At 33.1% G+C, this 22,626-nt stretch overlaps 3 protein-coding genes across 13 annotated transcripts; 1 reads left to right on the top strand and 2 right to left on the bottom strand.

Moving 5' to 3' along the window:
* Window positions 1-540: 540 nt before the first annotated feature.
* On the bottom strand, window positions 541-4,022 carry LOC114374810. Of its 5 annotated transcripts, none has more exons than XM_028332508.1 (7): window positions 3,931-4,022; window positions 3,715-3,789; window positions 2,866-3,534; window positions 2,531-2,641; window positions 1,432-1,592; window positions 1,176-1,347; window positions 541-1,065 (listed from the first exon to the last, which is right to left on the bottom strand). In XM_028332508.1, exons 3-7 carry the CDS (start codon window positions 3,484-3,486, stop codon window positions 883-885), a joined length of 1,248 nt encoding a protein of 415 aa, XP_028188309.1. In that variant the 5' UTR covers window positions 3,487-3,534; window positions 3,715-3,789; window positions 3,931-4,022; the 3' UTR covers window positions 541-882. The 5 variants fall into 5 exon arrangements, with proteins under 5 accessions (XP_028188309.1, XP_028188310.1, XP_028188308.1 ...); XM_028332509.1 differs by having other exon boundaries at window positions 3,927-4,009; XM_028332507.1 differs by having other exon boundaries at window positions 3,715-4,022.
* Window positions 4,023-11,784: 7,762 nt separating this feature from the next.
* LOC114375165 (protein IQ-DOMAIN 1-like) lies at window positions 11,785-16,044 on the top strand. Of its 7 annotated transcripts, none has more exons than XM_028332923.1 (6): window positions 11,785-11,936; window positions 13,392-13,513; window positions 13,827-13,991; window positions 14,930-15,157; window positions 15,314-15,427; window positions 15,506-16,044. In XM_028332923.1, exons 1-6 carry the CDS (start codon window positions 11,840-11,842, stop codon window positions 15,803-15,805), a joined length of 1,026 nt encoding a protein of 341 aa, XP_028188724.1. In that variant the 5' UTR covers window positions 11,785-11,839; the 3' UTR covers window positions 15,806-16,044. The 7 variants fall into 7 exon arrangements, with proteins under 7 accessions (XP_028188724.1, XP_028188722.1, XP_028188723.1 ...); XM_028332921.1 differs by having other exon boundaries at window positions 13,821-13,991; XM_028332922.1 differs by having other exon boundaries at window positions 11,840-11,981; window positions 13,869-13,991.
* Window positions 16,045-17,431: 1,387 nt separating this feature from the next.
* On the bottom strand, window positions 17,432-19,400 carry LOC114375164 (transcription factor TCP4-like). Its single transcript, XM_028332918.1, has one exon. It carries the CDS (start codon window positions 19,071-19,073, stop codon window positions 17,877-17,879), a length of 1,197 nt encoding a protein of 398 aa, XP_028188719.1. The 5' UTR covers window positions 19,074-19,400; the 3' UTR covers window positions 17,432-17,876.
* Between the last annotated feature and the right edge of the window lie 3,226 nt (window positions 19,401-22,626).

Here is a 22,626-nt window from a genome sequence, read left to right as displayed (position 1 = left end):
TTAATTTTAATTATAATAAATACTTTTAAAAAAATCTAAAAAAAACATTTTCCACAAAAAAAAATATAAAACAATATTTTTAAAATCAATTAAACTAAATACCAATTCATTCTCTCAATTTAAAAATGGTAACACACTTATCTCCATACTCTTCTCTTCTAACTTATGCTCTTTCTTAAACAGTTTAGTAAGATTTATGAGGTGAAATGTGCTAATCGCTACGTGCATGAAATACAAAACTATGTTGGCAATTTTTGTATAAAAATACGCAAGTCATGTTATTTTTAAAACAGTCATGTGATAATTAGTTGACTTTCATTTCTTTTAAAATCTTGGCCATTAGAAAGCATATGACAATCTTAATTCACTCTTCGTTTTTCACAGACAATTTTCTTACCAGATTATTCATAAAATCTAATGATACATTTACACAAAAGCAATACAGTAAGTCATAATTGACACACGTGCTACTGGATGTTGGGGGGCCTACTGTTCTGTTATTTTAGAACCATACTGGAGGCTTGATTTTGGGACCAGATGGAAACAAAAGAGAAAACAATGCACAATTAGATGCCTCCACAACCCACATGTGAGAGAAAAAAACAAACAAATCCATAACCTCAATCCCAAAGGCAAAGCCACTAGAGTTTGGCTTTTCATTAAAGCACATAGGCATTGCTACTCAAAACAAACAAATCAACATCTCTCCTTTCATTTTCCACTCCTACCTCTCACATGGCCAAGATTTTTAGTCCTTTTCATACTCAACCAACACTACATGTGCACATTTAGGAATATCTACCACTAGTAAAAATAAAAATAAAAATAAAAAGATGACTATGCAAGTTTCATAGTGAGAAACAACTAGCCTAGAAGTTATATTCATAGTTTCAAGTTAAGATCAACACTTTCTCCCACTTCATGACCATTCTGAATCCTGGCTGCTGTTTCTCCAATTTGTTCCTCCTTTGGTTCTGGAAGGAAGAAGCCATAAAATGGTTGCTTTTGTTGATTGAACAGCCTGAACACTGGTGGGGCGGCAGGGATTTGATCTTCTACATTTCCCTTTAGAAAATGAAATATAAGTAAAGAATGAATAGTGAAAATAGCAAAATGAAAAAAAAAAGGCTAATTGCCCAAACCTAACAAGATAAAGATTCAAATTCAAGACATACTTGGTTGTGAAATGCCTGGAAAGTTAAAGACAATTTGGACTTTGAAGGTGGATATGAAGTAGGAGAGGGAGGAGCCAACGTGAGAAAATCTCCATTGAAATTCTCATTCTCTTCTCTTCTTTTCTTTGACTTTGGCTCAGAGTTGGAAGCTAAACAGGATGATGATACTTCTCTGCAGATGGTGCAATGACTCATGGTATGAGCACACAAGAGTTACAACTACAACATAAGGGTCAAAAAAATAAAATGAAATTACCTGGAAGTTGAATTGCCAAAGTTAAATCCGCTTCCATTACCGCACAGAGTTTTTGCATTAGTTCCTACTTCAGCAAAGGGGGACGATATACAATTGAAAGCAGGGACATGAGGAAAATCCGGGGAGAAAGGGTATGGCGTTTGCCTTTTCATACCAACCATCTGCATTATGTTTCAAATAACTATATTAAATTTCATAAACTTAATAACTCTGAGGAAAATCTCTTCTATCAAAATGTACCAGTTCAAAATCTGACTGAATTTGTTGAGACAACACATGATTATGTGACTATTCAACAAAACAAGCTGAGACATTTAGCCATATAGAAGAGGAAATTGGTACTAGAAGTAGCATTATAAAGGGTAATAATTACATTCATACAGTTACTTATCACTTTTTTCTCTTCCACCATTTCCATCCAATTTTTCTTCCTATCTCTGTCTTCTTTTCCCATCCAATTGCATCTTTCACTTTCTCCCTCTTTTTTTCTATTTTTCTTTATTTCTCTCTTCCCTACACCATTTCACCCCAAATTTGGGGTGCACATTCAACATTTTCCTATTATAAAACACAATCTTTAAATTAAACAACTGAATTATGACCCAATGAGTCTGCATATAATACAACCCGATAAAGGTCCAATCTATTCGAATACCCTTAGCAGCTGAGTTATAACCCTAATGATCTTGTCTCTAGCACACTCATATAGAATTCAACAACCACAACAACTCTGTTAGGAATGCCATCTTTCTCACCACAATTTCAGGAACTGCTACCATACTGACAGAAACGGGCACTTTGCATCTATGCAGAAGTAGTAAGGCATTACAAGCTTCCAGTTGATGATATATGCTAATCCAGCCTCACCTGATCCATGTCACTGATGCCTATAAATAGCGTAACCCACCCGGCCACCCCCATTAATGTGTCCTTTCAGGAGGCCACCACCGCCACACCATCCATTAGCAACCACAACAGAATATACCACATTCAACTAATGACTTTCACAATGCATTTCAAGCATCTCATCCATAACATATAGTACAAACCATGCTGAAATATGCACATAAATTAATTTAAGAGCACAAATTGCACATACCTTCTCCATTGACTTCACAGGCACACTGCTGCAATTGTTGTTTTGGTTTGAAGGGGGCTCTATTGTGAAATGAGGCATATATGTTGATAAAGTTCCTGATGAGACACTTGCCTACATGTTCAATATACCAATCCTTTTTCATTACATGGGAAGAGAATGTGATTAATAGATGGCAAATGAAAACCCCATCATATAAATTGAAAAGAGAGACATTCACCTACATGCCCAATAAACCAATTCCATGGGAAGAGAATGTGATAAATAGGTCATAGATGGCAACGAAAATCCCATCGTACAAATTAAAAAGAGATCACACCAAAAAGAAAATGTCTTACCATTGGTGAAGAAGTTTGATGCTGATGCTGATACTGTGGTGTTCTCTGCACCAAATTAGGCAGAGGCCAAATGGGGCTGGATTCAAAAGGCACACTCGGCAGAATCGGCGATCCCAGCTCCACTCCAAAGTTGTTCTTCTCAGAATCAAACTGGAAGGAGCTCCACCACTTGGGAACATTCCCATGTCCAGGAACAACAGGCCAGCCAGCCTCAAAATCACCACTGTTTGCCAATGGAACAGTGCTTGGAACTTTAACATCCATGTGTTGTTGTTGGTGGTGTTGTTGTTGCAGAGACAAAGGGGACCTAAATTCAGACGGTGGCTCACAAGGTAAAAGAGGTGTAGAAGGGGATACGTTGGAGTCATGAAAATTCTTAACTGGGAGAGGCAGATGGGATGGTGTGGTTGATGATAAAGTACTAGGAGATGGTAAAATTGCAGCAACATCTCTCTTTTGTTGTTCTTCTAGTCTTATCTTTTCAAGCTGTGCCACACCAAGTCCCCTCTGTGGCACCTTTTTCAGCTTTGACTTCTTAGAAGATCTTCCAAGAACCCCAATGCCTCTAGTTCCATCACAATTTCCTTGATCATCTTGAGGCATTGTTGTATCATCTTCCATTTAATCCAAAGATAACTGATCTAAGTATACGACAAAAACCAGTATCTCCTGTGGTTTCAAATTTCAATCTGGCATTACCTCTGTTTTCAAGACTAAATCTTTAAGACAAACCTAGATACCCAACATCGATATTTATTTAAGAGAGAGAGAGGAGAAAAATGTGGGATATCTAAACCCAAGTACTGTAATCTCAAAGCAAAATCTTCTGAAGTAGTGGAAGAAGATTACCTATAAATCTCTGATGGTGGAACAAACCCAACAGGCCAACCAAATATTCAACAAAGACTGATGATAAGAGAGAATCTGAAAGATCACGGATTTTTCTCAATTCAGTCTGAGATTTATAAGAAACACCTGAATCCCAGAAGGAAAAAAGGCTATATTTTTTCTCAAAATTTAAGCCATACAAATCTAGAGTAACCATGAATGACAATACTCACTTACTTATTGCCAAATCTTCGCTCAACACTCCTTGTTTTGTTCCTACTTCCTAGACCGACTCTCACGATGAATTGTAGAGTCTCTCTCAACCCAAGTTGTACTTGTAGTCATAGATGCTGTTTCTCTCTCTCCATATATATAAGCTTAAATTACATATTTCATTCTTACATTTTCATCATATTTTTATATTTTTTATTTCTATAAAAATGAGTTTTTTATTTTATAGTTTTGAGAATAGTTTTTTAGTCTTTGTAATTTTTATTTTAATTTTCTTTAATTCTTATATTTTGAAAATAATTTTTTTAGTTCCTATATTTTATATTTTAATTTCATTCTAATTTTTAACATTAAAATATAAATAATATTATCAATTACAATTAACTACAAAAATATTAATAAGTAATTCGTAACTGATTTATCATAAGATAATTTATAATAAAAAAATTGATTATTTAAATTAATTTGTAACTAATTTTTTTATAGTAAGAACTAAAAGTAAAATACAACTTATACAAATTAAAAATATCACTTTCAAACTATAAAGATTAAAAAAGAATTAAAATACAACTATACAAATTAAAAAAAATACTTTTAAATTACAGGGATTAAAATATAAATTATAAAAATTAAAAAAACCACTTTCAAATTATCAAAAATTAAAAAAATAAAATTATAAAAAATGAATGAGTAATTTAACCTATTAATTATATATATATATATATATATATTTGTGTTCTAAAAGTGGAAGAGACGGTTTTTTTGGTAGATTAAGAGACACTTTTGGTAGAAAGTGTCATCTTAGGTTGTTTGTTTGTTTAATTTGATTTCGGGGAGTGGACCCCCTAGACCTTGGTTGGCTTTTGTTGAGCCCCACTTAGGTTAGTTTATCTTCTTTTCTTATTTTATTTTATTTTTCCTCTACAAACCACTTATCACTTGCCACAACTCATGCATAAGCATAAGAGGGCCATCTTTTACCATTCTCTAAATTCTGCTAATAATATATTTCTATTAATCTTCTTATTTTCTTTGTATAATAACATGTATTTATATTTCTTTAGACATTATGTGTGTCTTCAAAATATAAAAAGACATTAACTACATTTATTTCTTCAGTCAACAAAAAGATTTGGAAGATAATTTATAGAAAGATATGATATTACTTTTCTAAAATGGAACAAATGAATTATTTTAAATCTTCCTACTAATCTTTCTACATTTTTTATTTGACCAGTATTGAATGTATTTCATATTACAAAGATTATATATATATATATATATATATTTAATCACTAATATAAGGATTTGTAAGAAGATATAGCATAAAGAAATCGGATGATCAACCCATAAATGGGGATACCTATCGTTATTGAACATGAGCAATTGAATATTGATTATGTGGGCCGAAGAGCTTTAATGCTGCTTGCTTCAGTCAATTTAATTTTTGTGTAGGTAATGCATTCACACACAGAGGTAATTCTGCTTTTAAAAAAATGGATGGAACTTTCAAATGGTGGAGTGTACTAGCTATAGGGGAAGAGAAAAAAAAAGGCAAAATTTTCAGTAAATCTTCTATCCTTTAATTGCTTTTAAAATAAAGAAAAAAGATAAAATTGTTAAAGCTACTTTAAAAATATGTGGCACTTAAATAGGATCTGTTATATCCATCTTAGTTGAAAATTTTTATTTCATGATATATCTTTAGAAGGCAGATTGTAAAATATTGCACTCTGTGTGCACTTTTAGAAGCAAATTTTTAGGGGGAGAAAAAGCATACATTTAGTGGAGTCATATATATGCCACTTGCATTTTATCGAGGGATGAGATCAACAGGATTCTTAATTTGGTGAAACACACCTAAGGCATGTGCATGTTGAGTCTTGTAATGCTTTCGGTCGAGCTAATCATGCATGGAGAAAATGACTATAAGCAAAGATACCACAATTATCACTGGATCATTACTTAAAACAAAACAATTCTAGATGGTTAGATTTCTTCACAAATCATAAACATCTGTTTTATCTCTCACACTTACAGCTCACATACAATTGTAATATATACCAAATTTTTCTCCAAGTTCTTTATTTTGCGTTTGAGTCATTATTAATTTATAAAGATTATGGCATGCATGGCAAAAAAATTCTTGGCGTGATTATTAATGACAATAATTTTTTCAATAAAATGTTCAATAATGTAAATTTAAATAAATGAAAATGACTGGAAAAAAAATACTAAAATGTAATTTTCGTCCCCTATTTTTTTAAATAAGTATTTTTATTCTTCTCATTTTTTAATTGAGACATTTCATTTTCTCTTTTAAAAAATTTACGCTTTTAGTTTTCCATTTTTTGATGGAGACACTTTGTCTCTCCCTTTTAAAAAATTAACAATTTTAGTTCTTGTGATCAATTTTAAACGTTGATTCATATACTATGTAAACGTTAACGGACAACAATTTGTTTATTATATACGGTGAAAAATGTTTTTTTAATTATTTAATTGTTAACAAAATTAATTTATTAAAAAAATTAAAAAATAATAGTCAACAAATCTAAAATTGACAAAAGGAATTAAAATCGCAAAATTTTTAAAAGTAGGGAACAAAATATCTCAATTATAAAATAGGAAGACTAAAATTATAAATTTTTTAAAAGTGGATAACAAAATGTTTCAATTAAAAAATAGAAGGATATATTTGATAATTGCTATTCAGGAGTATAAAATGTATCAAAAAGTAGATGAAAAATAGCAATGTGCCTCTAATTTTATGGTTTCTTGTGTGAGATTTGGAAATAATTGATTTTTGTGTGAGTTTTACACAGTGGAGACTATATTCTGATGATTGATATTGTTATCATTTGATTTTTCAGGTTTAAGAAAGGAAGATTTGGAAATGCATATTGAAAAGTTTGCTTAGCGAGAGTAACCTGCTTAGCGAGGAAGTCAGCTCGCTCAGTACAAGAAAAACCTTAGAGAATGTAAAGTCAAAGGGCAGCGTGCAGCCAGCTCGCCCAGCAAAGCCTTTGTCACTTCTCGCACTTAATGCGCCAACATCCGCTAAGTGTCTAGTCACTAACTCTCACTTAGCGAGACATGCTCGCTGAGCGCGCATTCGTAATCTGAGAAGTCCAAAAGTCTTTAAAGTTAGAAGAGAGGTGGAAGCCAAACAACACATCCAGCGTGGGTGAGAAAAAAAACAGGGCATCAAGGCTGAAGGAAGACAAGCAAGCTGCTTTCTCCATATCTTTACTTCACCACTCCATTTCTATCTTGTTTTTAGCCTTGTATTAAGCTCCATGCTAATGGAGGACTAAACACTTCATTGTTGGAGAGTTTTTCCACTAAGCACTCTTGATGTAAAAACTCTAACTATCTATTTAATATTATTTGCTAGTGTTTTCTGCTTCTATCTGTGGTTATTTTTCATATTTGTGGCTTGATCATCCATTTATATGCTTTGTTAGGATTTAAGTGTTGGAAAATGTTTTTAGTCCTTAGAACTTGGTAGAATAGCTAGAAGTCTTCATTTTTACGGATAGTATGAAGTAATCTAGTATTGTTTGCATTTAATTTGTAATGCGGCCAGCTTAGACTGAATTTGTTGAGGAATCAAGAATGAAACTAGGAGGGTTAGGCTCTTTCATGTGAGAGATCACAGTTAGAATAAATTTGAAGGTGCAAAGAACATTAGGATAATGTTAAATAAAAAAAATTATTAATCACGTCAAGAGAGAGTTCAGTAGAATACTCCTCGACAGATTCAACTTGGTATTTGTTTTGTCTCCAAACTCAACATTTATTTCTAACATTTGTTCTTAAGTTAAGAAAAATTGTTATAGTTTACTTGATGACATGAATGAGCTGCTTAATTTCACTTTACTTTAATTATAAATTGTTTACAAACTAAATATACGTCATTGGAGTACAATAAATCCCCAGTGGATACGATATTCATTTTTATCATTTTAATTACTACTTGAACGAATTGGTACACTTGCTAACGAGTTAAAAATATTAATTAAAATCACAAATTTTTAAAAAATAAAAGGACAAAAATTATATTTTAAAAAGCATAAAAGACATAAGAGAGATAAAAACGGAAAAGTATATAAATATGATAAGCTTTTATCCAATTCCATATTTGATGCTTAACAAATAACTAAGTCACATTTAAAGTAACCAGCAACAATGAATATCGAATCCCAATCAAAATATGGAAAAAAAGAAAATTAGGTACTTGGGTCATTCAAATGGGTGCCCCTGGCCATGTACTTTAGATAAGGTAACCAATCAGTTGTCTTAATTTCTTAATTTTGGAAAACTTTAGATCGCATGCATGGGAAAGAAAGCGAAAGTTGTGCAGAAAACAAATTAAGAAGAGAGGTGAGGAGTCAATATAATTACATGTGTATATAATACATCATATACGGTAGTTTCAAAATCTGCTTATATCTCCATGTCATGCTGATGAGGAAAGCTATCTCAACCTTTCTCTTGGGGACCCACTCTTTTGCTCAGATTCAGGCACAACAAACTCCACATTAATTTCAAGAGTAGGGTCAGAAAAAGAAAAAAGAAAAAAAAGAAGAAATAAAATTCATATATAAAGGATATGAAAATAGTGGCATAAGATTCCGCCGCATTAATACGTCAAAAGTGATATTTAACAGAAAAATATGTTATGTTTGATTTTTTTTCATGGATAAAATTTTCTTGAGTTAATGATAATCATAGATGGTAAGTGAAATTAATCTCTAACTTTTTGTATGAGTTAAAAAAACACTTATGATGTTTGAACAGGACAAAATAAAATATCTCAAGGATTTGAGGCTATCCATTACTTCAAACCAGGTAAGATTGCGGAAGAGATTCTGTCATCAACAAAGACACGCCCACCACCGTCTATGAGGAACGAGGGAAGTGGAGATTGCTACCAATATATGAGCATGACACCATCATTTTGTCTGTTATGTGAGTAACTTAAGATTTTGTTAGATACAAAAGATATATGAGTTTCATCGAGCCATCTATGATAAGATCCTTCGTTACCTTAATGTTCACGTACAGGGCCAAGTTTGGTTGATTTTTTCACCTTATTGGAACTAGATATTTGATGTAATGTTTAGGTGTGAAGTTTTACAGTAATGCACTCATTATTGTAGATATATGATACGGTAGAAATTAAAGCAGAAATGTTCTACGCGTAAAGCAAAAATTGCAAGCCAAGTGTTTGCTCTAGACCTTATTCCAGTTATATTAAAAGGTCGATTGAAAAAGATAAAAGTTGTACAAGTTTTTTCTTTTTCAGGCAATGTACAAGTTGTTAGAAAACCTGGCCTGTTTTAGCATATAGAATAAACTATATATAAAGATCGAGTAACTATGAAAACTCAGTTTTAACGAGAGTGCGATTGAGGAATATTCTTTTCAAATTATCTCAATTTTACAATTAATAGGATTACCATCTGATTCCTTTGATTAATTATACACAGTTCCCTCTTAAAAAAAAAAACATAAAACTGCCAACTCATCCAATTATATTTTTACTTTCTTCTTCTTTTCCTTATTTTCGGAAACTCCTGTGCTTGTGTCAGGATATATGATAAATTTGACTTTTACAATAGCATAAAATTAAATAATAGTATTGTAAAATCATATATTTCAGTGCACAACCATTAATTTCTCTCCATATATAAAATGAGAATTGAGAGTGGTACACGTGGTACGTATACTCTCATGTAAACTTAAACACCCGTAAAAAATTTGTGTAGGTGTACATACAGATACTTGAATTGACATGCTACTTATTTTACATCTCTCATAAACCAAAATTATAGTTATTAATTGATATGTAAGCAAAAACTATAATGCTAATTAATCACAAATGCCACATCCTTATAGAGTAAGAGTTATGTTTTTTAAAGTTAACTGATAAGCTAGCTAAAAGTTTATATAATTTATAAGTTAAGAATTAAAAATTTGAAAGTTAACTAGAATTGTTTGGTAAAATTAGTTGATAAATAATGTTTGGTAAAAAATTTGAAGAACTTATAAATTACTTTGATTAGCTTATGAAAATAAGTTATAAGCTACTAAGATATAAGATCGTGTATCAAATAAGATTATTTTGGTGAAAGTATCTTATAAATAAGGAGAGATCCATAAGTTTATTAAAGGGGTTGATTTTTTTCTTCCTTTATAATTTTTTAAATGTCTAACTTCTAACAAATAATATTTTTTTAAAATATGGTTAAATTAATTTTTTAGTCCTTTAATTTATTTTTTAGATTTAATTGATCCTATAGTTTTTTTTTGTTCAAATTGGTTTTCTAATTTTTAAAATCAATTCATTTTAGTCATTTGGTCTAAATGGTAAGAAAATCACGCTTTGTGATTGTTCAAAATCATCATTGAATGATTTTAAACAACAACAAAATAAATATTTATAAAAAATATATCAATTTTAAAAATTAGATGATTAAATTGAACAAAAAAAACTAAAAGACCAAATTGAATTGATTTTAAAAAATTAGAAGACCATATTGAACTCAAAAAAATTAGAGATCAAATTGAACCTAAATAATAAATTAAATATCCAAAAAATTAATTTAACCTAAAAATATTTACTATTTTTACACAAAATTAAAACTATTTTTTGTTTTAAATGATAATTATTTAAACCGTTATCATAATCACAACAACAGACACATATAATCTTATACAATTTTACATTAGTTATCATCTTAATCATTATCATAATAACAACAAATAAAACTATTTTTTCACAATTTTACATTATCTAACCTTAAACATCATTATTTTATATCATAAAATTAATTTTGCACTAACCAACTTAAAATTACATATGCATATACACACAAAAAAACCTAGAGAGAAGGGGTGTTTGCCTCCACTAGATCCGTCACTAATAAGCTAGTCATATGAGCAAGCATATTTTTTTTTTTTGGTTTTGCCCTATGTAAAATGAAAGAAATACTGCATAAGTTATTTATTTTAAAAATTGTTTTTTAAATATCACTCCAAGCACATTGATTAATACAACATTGTTTCAGCTTAATCAATAACTTTGAATTTAAGGATTGTGTTAAATATTATTAGTGAGAGTTTTTCCGTCCACATTATATAGTTCTAATAAAAAATATATTTGTTCTTGAAAAAAAAATACTCTATTTAAATCTTAGGCTCATTTAAAATATCAGAATGTTTATGGAATCAAATATCCAATTAGTTTTAAAAAGTTAAGCATATTATAGAACAATCTTATACATGCTGATTATGTGAGAGGCCTAAAACTCATGCACGATAAATCATATTACAAGAAAATGACTGTTGCTTCCTGCACTTGTTTTTTTACAATTCAGAAAGATTAATCTAAAATATTAAACTACGTTCTGGATAAGTCACACCTTTTATGGGATTAGCCTTTCCGAATTGTAAAAAAGGAGTAAGAAGCAATTCATGGGGGTGCAGAAAGCAACTGCCAAAATCGTATCACATGAGATTCCTTCAAAAAAATCTATAGCATGAGTTTAGACATTAGAGAGAAAAAAAAGAAGGTAATTTTAACACAGAGTAGATTGTAGACATTAAAGCTAATGGAATTGGGTAGGAATGTAGGATAATTGGTTAGGGGGTTGGTCTTATGAAGGGAAGGGCACACCTAGCTTCCCCAAGACCGAACTTAATTAAAATTCATTAGAGCTTCATTCAATTTGTTTCAATGATTTAATTATGGTATTTCATTTTCAGAAACACAACAACTGGACATGATGACTACTACCTTCCCTCCTCACCTTTCTCTAGACTCCTAAACTTCCAAAGAGAGATCAAACATCTTATTCAGCGTGGTTGGGTTGTCACACACTATTATAGAACTTCTCTCTCTCTTTTTATGTGTTGTATTCCAATGTACCACGTCTCTTATCATTACCACCCACCACTCTCAATCCTCTCCAAGCAAAATCCTTGTGTTTTCTTCTCTCATCCTGGTATGTGTCCCTTCCCATTTCCATTCTTTGTCACCGTACTTTCAGGTTCTTGCTTTGTTGATGAAAATCGTGAGGCTTATTGGGTTTGGTTGTCTGTTGGCTTGACATTGTAATGATTTTGTTGTTTGTTGTGTCACATGCTTTCCGTCAAAGTATATAATATTACAATGATGTCCATGCATAGTTAATTTTGGGGTATCTGATTTCAGTAAGTTCTGGCTTTTGTTTTGAAAGAGATCAAACCCGTATGCCATGGATTGACAATTATGATTTGGATATGTTGTATGATATAGTACTATTATACAGTACTTCGTATTTAGAAGAGGCACGTTGTGTGAATTATAAGATGGTATAATAGTTTATTCTACTCATTTTATATTTGAATTTTTCATGAAAACTAGCTTGACTGTAATATGTTTAATGTTAAAATAATTTCATAAATTCTCAATCTTTCGGAAAATTGGATAATTTACATCGGATTATTGATGCATAATGGAGCACAATTTAGCTAATATTCTTCAACTTGTATATGATTATTTTGGCTTATTTGTTGCATTTGTTTTGATTGGAAGAATATCGCCTAATGTTACAATAACATGAGAAGAGAAATTATATTTTCTCATAAATTTTATACCGATATTCATATAGAGAAGAGTGAGATAGGAACACAAGAGAGAACAAGATTAAGTTCTTAATATTATAGAGGGATAGGAAAAAAATATATTGCAGAAAATGTTGTGATTTTAATGCATAAATAATAAATTCATAGAGAAATTATCCTGTTGTTATAGGAAATTTGATTGGTATTCCTCTATTTAATGAAATCTATGATTTTTTATGCACTCCAATCATTTGTGTATTATGTTTCAAGCTAAGATAAGTTGTATTATTGGGAATTAAATTTTTATCACTAAGGTTTAGGTGACTTAAATGTAAAAGTGAAATGTTGCATTTTACTAGATGAACCTTAATTGAATAGATGTATTGAAAGTTGTTTTTGTTTCAATTTCCAAGAAAATTTATTTATTATAGTTGGTGGTCATATTCACTATAAATAGAGAAAATAATTAATGGATAAACACAACACATATAGGGAGAGTGTGTGAGAAGAGAGATTGTGAAATAAAGTTACTTTGTTGAGAGAAAAGTGTTTTTGTGTGAAAATATTATCATTTCTTATAAACATTGAATAAGGTATTCGAGTTTATAAAGTGATACCCTATTCGAGGTAAGTTATAATATTGTAATCATTTTTGTGATAGTGAAATATTTTTTGAGACGGTCTCGTGGATGTAACGTTAAATTCTTGTGTTTGTTATTATTTTTTCTACGATGTAATTTTTGTTGTGTTCTTACAATCCTTATGGGTATGAGTAATTTTATTTGAGTGTTGATTAGCCGACAATTTATGCATGAAATTTATCATAAATTGTTCCAATATTACTTGTCATGCAGGTTTGCTGCTGGCTGCTTTCTATTCTTACCTCAAGAGAAATAAGAGAATGGGTGCAAAGAAATGGTTTAAGATAATAGTCAAATTGAAGAAATCGAAGAAAGATAAATCCAAAGAAGAAAAGGTTATTTCTTTTGTTCCTCTTTTCAGACCTTGCATTTCAATTTTAAAGTTTGCAAGCATAATGATAATTTGGAGAGTATTTCTCTACTCATTAGATATTTTGTCTGGATTAGTTTTACTAAGGTGGATTTGAATCTTTGTTAGATTTACTTGTTTTTCTTATTCTCTTGACTTTTTTCTATTTTATTTGCTTTGAGTTAAATGTATAATTTTAAGCAAATTGTTGAAGTTGAGGAAAAAATCAGAGCTGTTAATTTGATATGCAATCCACTACTGGTGTTTGTTCTATCACCCCTCTTTTGAAATAGGAACAGATCACTGATGAAAATTCAAACGAATACTCCAACGGGAAGCAGAGTACTCGTGAAGAGTCAAGTAGCATTCCCAATGAAGGTTTAATGATGGACAGGACAGTTCCTTCAAAGTTGATGGATGATATTGCAGCTACTCGGATTCAAAATGCATTTCGTTCATTTATGGTACAATATCTATATCGTCCTTATTCTGTCGCAGTTTTCATTGTATATAGTAAGAGGAGAGATTTTAGTAATTTGCCACATAAAGCAAGTAACTCAAAGAAAAAAAGAAGTCAATTCATAATCTATCTCACTGATATGATATTCTTGTGTTTAGACATTTCATCACATTAATCTGACCTTGTTCTTATCCTTGCTCGACTGAATCAAAAAATATTTTCTTGAAGTGGTGCCTTCTAAATTTCCTTGAAATCATAGATACGCTTTTTTTTTCTGAACATATCAAAATGATATTGGGTATAATTTTTTATTCACTGACAGTGTAACATGTTATGCATTATCAATGAAGCTTATGGTGTGTCTTTTCTTTAACTGAAAGTGAAAAATATTCAAACTTAATGACATGATATTGAAAATTTTATATTTCTGTCGGTTATAATTTATTTGAGTAATGTTCTATTTAAACTTAATGGACATGATATCAAGATACAGTATTATATTACCCATATCTTTTATTTATCTCTTCTCACTTGGCTACGGAAAAGAATCAAATGAACGCTCAGAGCCTGCTCCGAACCTGGAAGGAGAGTTATGTCCTAGGGATATGATGACATTTTTATCTGCTACTGCAGCCTTACCCCTTTTTCAACCGTACTTGGAAAGCCATTTACTTCTTTGAGTCAACGATTGGTGTCATGAGGCCTTTTTATTTTCTCTCATCTGTTATTTATACCTAGCTACTTATCAACAAATCCTGTATTAAGGATTTATTTTTTCATTGACTGTGAGCTTAGTTATAGATACCCCAAAATCGTAGCAAACTTTATGCTATAAATCTATTTAGATATTGATTTGAGACTTTTTCTTCAAATCTTATGCACAATTTATTATGGACATAAAGACAAGAGTGAACTTCCTCCCTACCCTCTGTACCCACGCAGGCAAGAAGAACATTACACCATCTAAGGGGTGCAGAGAAATTCGAAGCTTTGATTCAAGACCACCTGGCCAGGGAGCAAACAGCAACTGCACTAAGCTATATACATTCATGGAGCAGAATACAAGAACAAATTAGAGTTCGAAGAATCTGTATGATAACAGAAGCCAGGATTAAGCAAAAGAAATTGGAAACCCAGTTAAAAATTGAGGCCAAGATTCATGAGCTCGAGGTAGTGTCGCTATAATCTCCCCGAGAGTGCTTGATTTCAACCGTTTTGGAAGTGTTATTATCATTATACCGGTCAATTTCTGTTATTTTTCGCAATTTGAGGCAATTTTGAGTATCCTTTCAATATGAACATAACATGCCTTTTGGTATATGTCAGGTGGAGTGGTGCAATGGTTCTGAAACCATGGAAGAAATAATTTCGAGGTTACATCAGCGAGAGGAAGCAGCAATTAAGCGAGAGCGAGCCATGGCGTATGCCTTCTCTCATCAGGTACAAAACTTGTTTTGCTCGCTATATCAATACCAAAAAAATCAAAATTTGACCACTTATGTGAATGTGATACTGCAGTGGAGACCAAACTGTAGCCAGTATTTTGGTCAGGCTTCTTATAGCCTTGGTAAAGAAAGTTGGGGTTGGAGCTGGACGGAGCGTTGGGTTGCGGCACGTCCCTGGGAAGTCCGGGTTCGAGTTCAGACCACCAAAACAAAGAATCTCAATGGCCAGGTGCAAAAAACCAAATTGGACAAGATGAACCACAACGAAAGCAAAGTAGCCTTGGCTAAACCTACCCTATCAAACGGGAAGGAAACTGGGAAAGGAAAGGAAAACGGTACTTCAGGGCTGTCAAAGAACAATGTATCCAAATAGCCCATTCTAATTTGATGGTTTAGGGTTTCTTCTTGCTCTTCTTTTGGAGTTTATTTTCCATATTTGGCTTCGTGAGAATCTACCATTTGGTGTGTACGTTACACTAGGAGACTTCACTTATTGTCTGCTTTTGCATGGTGTATATGATTATGAACATGAATCTCCTAGTTTTGGTTGAGACATGAGAGATGAGAATGGTATTTTATCATCCCTTTCATTCCAGGGGCAGTTAATCTTTACCGCAAGAAATTTTTATGCTTTACATATATTGGAAGTGCAAAAAAGCAAGGAAATTAAATGAAATATCCTCTCCTGTAAATGAGTGATTTCAAATAGACAAAGAGTGACAGAGGATGGTCGGGTTCTTTATGGTTAACACCGTCATTAATTATTGCCACATTTTGCAAATATGGCAGCGGAGAGTTGTGTGCTGCTTAATGACCAATTCAACTTTTTGAAGTAATGTTATTTATCAACCGACTAGCAGAGCACCAACAACCAAAAAACAATTACTACGATCTCAATAGAAGCCGATGGTTTTTTCTGTTTCCCTTATTTTCATTATCCCCTTAAGTCTTGACAAACAAAGATTTCCAGCGGGACACTAGAAAATGTTTTTTTTAAGGCACTGAGTTTCACGGGGGTAGGGTAGGGGACCAAGAACAGATGGGCAAGAACCACACTTTGGTGGCACTTATGTGTGAATTCTCCCATAATTGAGCTTCGTTGTGCTCATCCCTGTAGATATCCTCTTCTCTCCCCACTTGCTCTACCTACTAGGATCTATCTATCTACCCAACTCATTGGTTATGGAGTATTTATGGACTGTGACCTACAGATTCCCCCACTACTCAATCTCATCTTAAGGTTGAGAACTTTAATAAATAAACATGATACTTTGGTTCCAAAGGGGTAGAACAGACTGAAACCCATGGTAAAACTAAACCACTGTACCAGAAGCTGAAGCTTCCCATTGGAGTATAATTAGAAGATGAATTGGGTTGCTTCCCTTCCTTTTTACTACCACACAACCAACCCTTGAGTCACTATCATGAATCCTCACATAGTTACACAGGCGAAAGAGGGACTAGAAATAAGACATGGGAAAGGAAAAGCAGAAAACCATACTGAATTTAGGAAAATTGCCCTTTTAACAAGCTGGGGAATCAACTCACACGCAACTCTTTTCTTTTGTAAAAACAGTTTCTACTGTTGATAGACAACGACTTATCAGCCAAATGCTCCCAAAATTCAAGCACGAAAGAGATAGATCATTGATATAATAAAACAGCGGGAATGAATCATCTTTCAATTCTTTTGGCAGGATGAGGAAGCTACAGAAGGATGGACGGTCGCACTAGAAAGCAGTAAAAAAGTAACAAAACAATCATTTCTCACACCCACAAAGAGAACCAAAAACCCTCTTTCATCCATCTCTTTGACATCCCATTGGCGAATTGGGCATTTTTTCCAAACGAGAAGAAAATACCCGTCTCTTTCCCTCCATCGAAACAAGACAGTAACAATAACGAGTTAACAACCAACTCAAACCTTTAGCACACACTACCAATTATTCATACATTGGCCTATTTGGAATTTTCCCTGTTTTGCAATGGAGATAAAGCCTCACCCTGAATCTGGCTCTGCACTAAGTTGGAAATACAAAGATAAATCGACCAACTAGGCCGTGAATAATAAGTGATATAGTAGTATCTACGTGCATGTCTTCAAACCAAAACTAAGAAACTAGATACCCAAGTACAAATACATCCACTAGTACAAATTGTAACAAACATCATCAAACAGACAATCCAACACAACAGTACTCAAACTTGAAAGTCTCCCTAATGAAACATGAAAAACATAAAATAAATTAACATAACAGACTGGAGAATTCAAAAACCTGGATATTCAACCCCAGATTTTCTTCATTCCACAAGCATAATAGTCCACTGAACCGAACCGAACCATTCCAAGTCCAACTTCGTCTCCTCCATCCCTGCAAAAAACAGATCACACACATACCCAATTGATTCCAAGGAGACAGAAATCGGCTGACGATCTCGACGGTTCAACGGCGAGAATCGGAGGAAGCAGAGGACGGCTTATCGGACATGCCGCCGTCGTGCTCCTCCTCACCCTGAATTCGTGCCGGCACGCGGAATCCCGAGAAGCCACCGGGCGCCGCCGTAAATGCCGCCGTGGAAGGAGCAGACTGATACACCAACGCCGCTGCCGCTGCCGCGGGAGACAGATAGTGATGATGCCGATGATCGGCGGCAGCAGCGACGAACGATGGCGCGTCAATCCACGCACGAACGGAAGGGCTGTTACTGGACTGAAGGGGTCCCCTCTGAGAAAAATACTGGCCTTGACCATAACCATGACCAAACACCACCGTCGGCGACGCCACCGTCGCCGGCCCCGGCAAAGTCGAAGGAGCGTTAAACACAAACCCTCCTCCTCCTCCTCCTCCTCCTCCACCACCACCACCACCACCACCACCACCACAAGTATCATTAGAAGCAGTATTATTATTATTATTATTATTATTATTATTATTATTATGATTATTATTATTATGATTATTATTACTATTATTATTCCACGCTACCATGTTATCAAAGGCGGTTCCAGCGAAAAGCACGTGCTCGTTGTTGTTGTGGTTGTGGTGAAGTAAAATAGGGTCTTGCAAGGACTGAAGCGAGAGACGCAGGTCCTGGCTACTGGTTCTGGAGAGCAAATCCGGTGGGTAGCTCTGGAATTGAACCAACGAGGAAGTCGTCGTGGGGAAGAACGACCTTATCGCGTCGTTATCCATAGGAAGATAACTGGAACCAGCTCCAGCTCCATCGTCGTGGTCGAACTGGTTGAGAATTTGGGCATCAGGGCTATGGTTGGGGTTGGGGTTGGGGTTGGGGTTGGGGTTAGGGTTAGGGTTAGGGTTAGGGTTGTCTGAATGGTCGTCGTTTAGATGAGGTGGTGCGGGTGAGGGGAGAGTGGGTTTCCAGGGAGGGAGGTGGGCGAGTTGGTCGATGGAGGACTTGGCCTTGTTGATGAGCCAGTCGACGGCCTTGCTGGGGCGGTCGTAGCCCAAGCGGTCCTGGACGTCGTAGAATTGGATGGCGGTGTGGGCCGATAACCTCACCCGTCGGTCACGAGGGCCTTTGGCGGTGCACACTTTGCTGTGACGGTCCTTCCGCCCTGTGGAGCGCACAATGTGACCGCCTTCAACTTGAACTATCTCCCCTCCGCTTCCTCTCACCATCCCCTGGCTGGACGACGTCGTTCCTGCATGCTCCACCGTAGCCGCAAAAGCCCGTTTCCGTTGAGGATCCAGACTCAGACACTTGATGTTGTTGTTTTTCCTCTTAAGACTTGCTTATTAGACTTGATGCTTGCCATGGCAGCAAGTAGTAACTAGAGACAGAATGAATATTTTCTTTTCAACTTTCACCACACCCTCTTTTTTTTACTTTACTTGCTAGGGAGAGTGTTTGTGTCCTCCTCCCTCTTTTGCTTTCGAAAGTGACACCCTTCACAGCCTTTTTATCTATCTTTATTGCTTCGCTTAAAACAAACAAATATCCTCCCCAACCCCAACCCCAACCCCAACCCCAACCCACTCTTTTTTCTTTATTTTTTATCTTTCTGGGTTGTGACTGTTACTGTACCTGCCATCTCAAGGGGCCTCCTTTTTCGAACAACATTGTTTCTCTGCGTTTTTCCATGCTTGTCCTTTTCCCCGATTAAAACCACAACCCAAATTACTTCCCTGCCCTTTCTAACAACATTTTTTTTCCTTCTTTAATTAATTTACTTGTTAAATATTTCAGTCCTCCAGATGAGTCAATTCGAACCAAATAAAACCACTGGGGCAAATGCTAATTTGTTACAAGTATCTACGGGAGATTCGAACTTACATCCCACTTACAAATAGCAATTAGTATACATATGACTCAAACCAGGGAGTTACTATTGAATTGAATAAATAGATATATTAGGTTGGAATTAAATGTTTTTATAAATTTTTAAAAAATTAAATGATAAAAGAAAATAATAATGTAAGAGAAAAAGCTATCGTTGCATTGAAAATAACTTCTAGGATTTTATAGAAATGCAATATGCCCATATCTTATCTTATCATAAGAATACGAATAAAACAACACATGAAAATATTAATTTTTTCAAAAAAATAATAATGCAAATAACATTGCCTCAAAAAATGTGAAATAACATCTGTTCCGCTACCTGTAAAAAAAACATTTGTTCCGCTAAATTTATGTGGCAAATAAACATGTAATTTTTTTAACTTAACCTTTTTAAATGACTTTATAACACAGCCTAAATAAGGTTAAATTCAAGAATCTACAAAACTTCTCCGTTGTTAAAAATTTATTCATGCAAACATATAGCTACAAGAAGGATAATTTTATGTTGAACGAAGATTAATTATAAAGCCAAAATTTTGAGAAAACTTGACAACAAAAGTTTCAAATTTTCAATTTTTTTGAAGATTTATTTTAAAATATAATACATAGGAATTTTCATATTAAAAAATAAATGATTATTCAACCATTTTAATTAAAAAATAAATTTTAAGACTCAGCCTAAGGTGTTTTAATTTTTCATGATTCAAAATAAATAATTATTTCAGAGTAAAAAAATTGTAACTTTTATTTAGAAAATCATAAGTGAGAGGAATTAAAATGTAAGAAGTTATCAAGAGAAAATTATATACAACAGTTTTAATTTATTCAACAAATACAACAAATATTCTTTTGATGTATATTCCCTTCATGCTTAATTATAAAAAAAAATTTAACCAATTCACGTGTTTTAAAAAAAATAGTTATCATATTAAATTTAACAATTATTTATCTCATTCCAGAAATATCCTTTTATTTTTTCTCTATTTACTTGTTTCTTTAATATTTAAAGAAATAATAATTAAGTAAGAATATATAAGAAAAAAATAATTAATACATTTAAAAAATTAGAAGAAAAAAAATCTTTTAAAAAGAAAAAAATAATTTTTTGAAAAAAAAATCTTATAATTAAAAATGGTGGGGTTATATTTTTTTTAAGAACTGTATTGTCGAAAATGGCCCTAACAAAAAACAAGAAGATTCATCGATTTTGTGTATAAGAATTTTAGAACCTTTTAAAAAGGAAAAATTCTTGGATTGTAGCTTTAGATATCGTTCGTCCTTGTGAAACGTGTAGTCCATTTCTAATTTCAAGACCATATGATCTGGAGATACGAATTCAGATTCGCAGGGATTGTAAAAACAGAAAAATGAAGAAAAAAATGGTATTTAAACAGTATTAAAGAAAAGAAAAAAACAATGTAGGATTATTAAATTATCTATAGATTAATATATGTTTTTTTTATAAAGAAAAAAGAAACAACAAAACAAGCAGACTACAATACAAATAAGGAGCCTTAAGGCATCCTTCAACAAAAGATAAAATAGTGTTTGATTTGTGATTGAGTGACAGAAAAGGTTAGTTAATTTCAAAGTTTCTTCTCATATACTTTTCTGTTCAATGGTCTTGGAACGCGTGTTTGCTAACAAACCAAACACACACCGGGAGATTCTTAGACAACCATTAGCCTGTCATCAGATTATGGTTTTATGCTTAAAATCGCATAGGAAATTTGTAATAAAACTCATGAGCTTTGGGTCCAGGTTTTAAAGGTAAAGTAGTATAGCAATGAGGAGAAGGCTATTCCTACATTAAGGAACTCGAGAACAATGTCAAATTACTGGAAAGGGATCACAAGTGTTTGGAAGGCTTTTCAAGATTCACTTTTATTGAAACTGTGGTAGGGGAAACAAAATAATATGCATAATAGTGGTGCAATGATGGCAAAGATGGACAAGACAATTGTGGTGTAAACCTAGGACAAAGAGGGAGAAGCCAATCATGTTCAAAAAGCCCGATAATGATAGCCCAGAAGTGCGACGACTACAATGGAGTGTAGAGGAAAAAGGAGAATGGGAGAGATGACTCAAACTCGATAATTTATTTCAGCCGAATTCAAGTAAACGCAAGTGCATTAGTTACATTTTAGTTCTAATTAATGCACTCTATGATTTGAATTAGCTTGTAAATAAGTTTCGGCTCTAGCCCATACCATGCTATCTTGAAGCTAATTAGAAACGATCAAATAAGTTAATATCATTAATTACCATCAAGTGTTGGCTATATTGTCATTAGCATCAGATTTTTTTATTTATAAAAATTAAATATAATAATATTAAAGAATTTATAATAATTCACACATTCTATTCAACCAATTAAATTAAATCCGCTTGACACTATCAGCTTTGATGGACACAAAAGCCATTCTAATTCAAAATTACCATAGTTTTAATAAGTCAATGCTAAAGAGTTTCATTTAAAAAAAATAGTATTTGGGTATAAGATTTACATTGGCTTAATTGATGCCAGTAATGTCAATATCAAGATCGACACTAATGCGTGTTTATCGGGATGTAAGTAAAATGATTTTTTGTGTAAGGATATAAATTAAAATCGAATATTAATCTAAACAGTGTTTTTAGAGAAAAATAATAATAACTTAAATGTTACATTCCCCCCCCCCCCCCCCCCAAAACCAAGTCAACAGGACAAATAAAAATATAAACCACAATTTTAAAATAATTAACAAACTTAATGAAAAAGATTTTAATCGCTTAAAATATCTAACCAATAATACAGCATAGTTAATGATTGAGAGAAAGAGTTATACTTTCATTCGATCAAAAATCAGTATGAAGGGAGCATGGGGAAAGCGACATTATATATCAGCT

The sequence above is a fragment of the Glycine soja genome, chromosome 11 (assembly GCF_004193775.1).
Source record: "Glycine soja cultivar W05 chromosome 11, ASM419377v2, whole genome shotgun sequence".
Classification (NCBI taxonomy): Eukaryota; Viridiplantae; Streptophyta; class Magnoliopsida; order Fabales; family Fabaceae; genus Glycine; species Glycine soja.
This window is presented reverse-complemented; position numbering and strand designations above follow the sequence as displayed.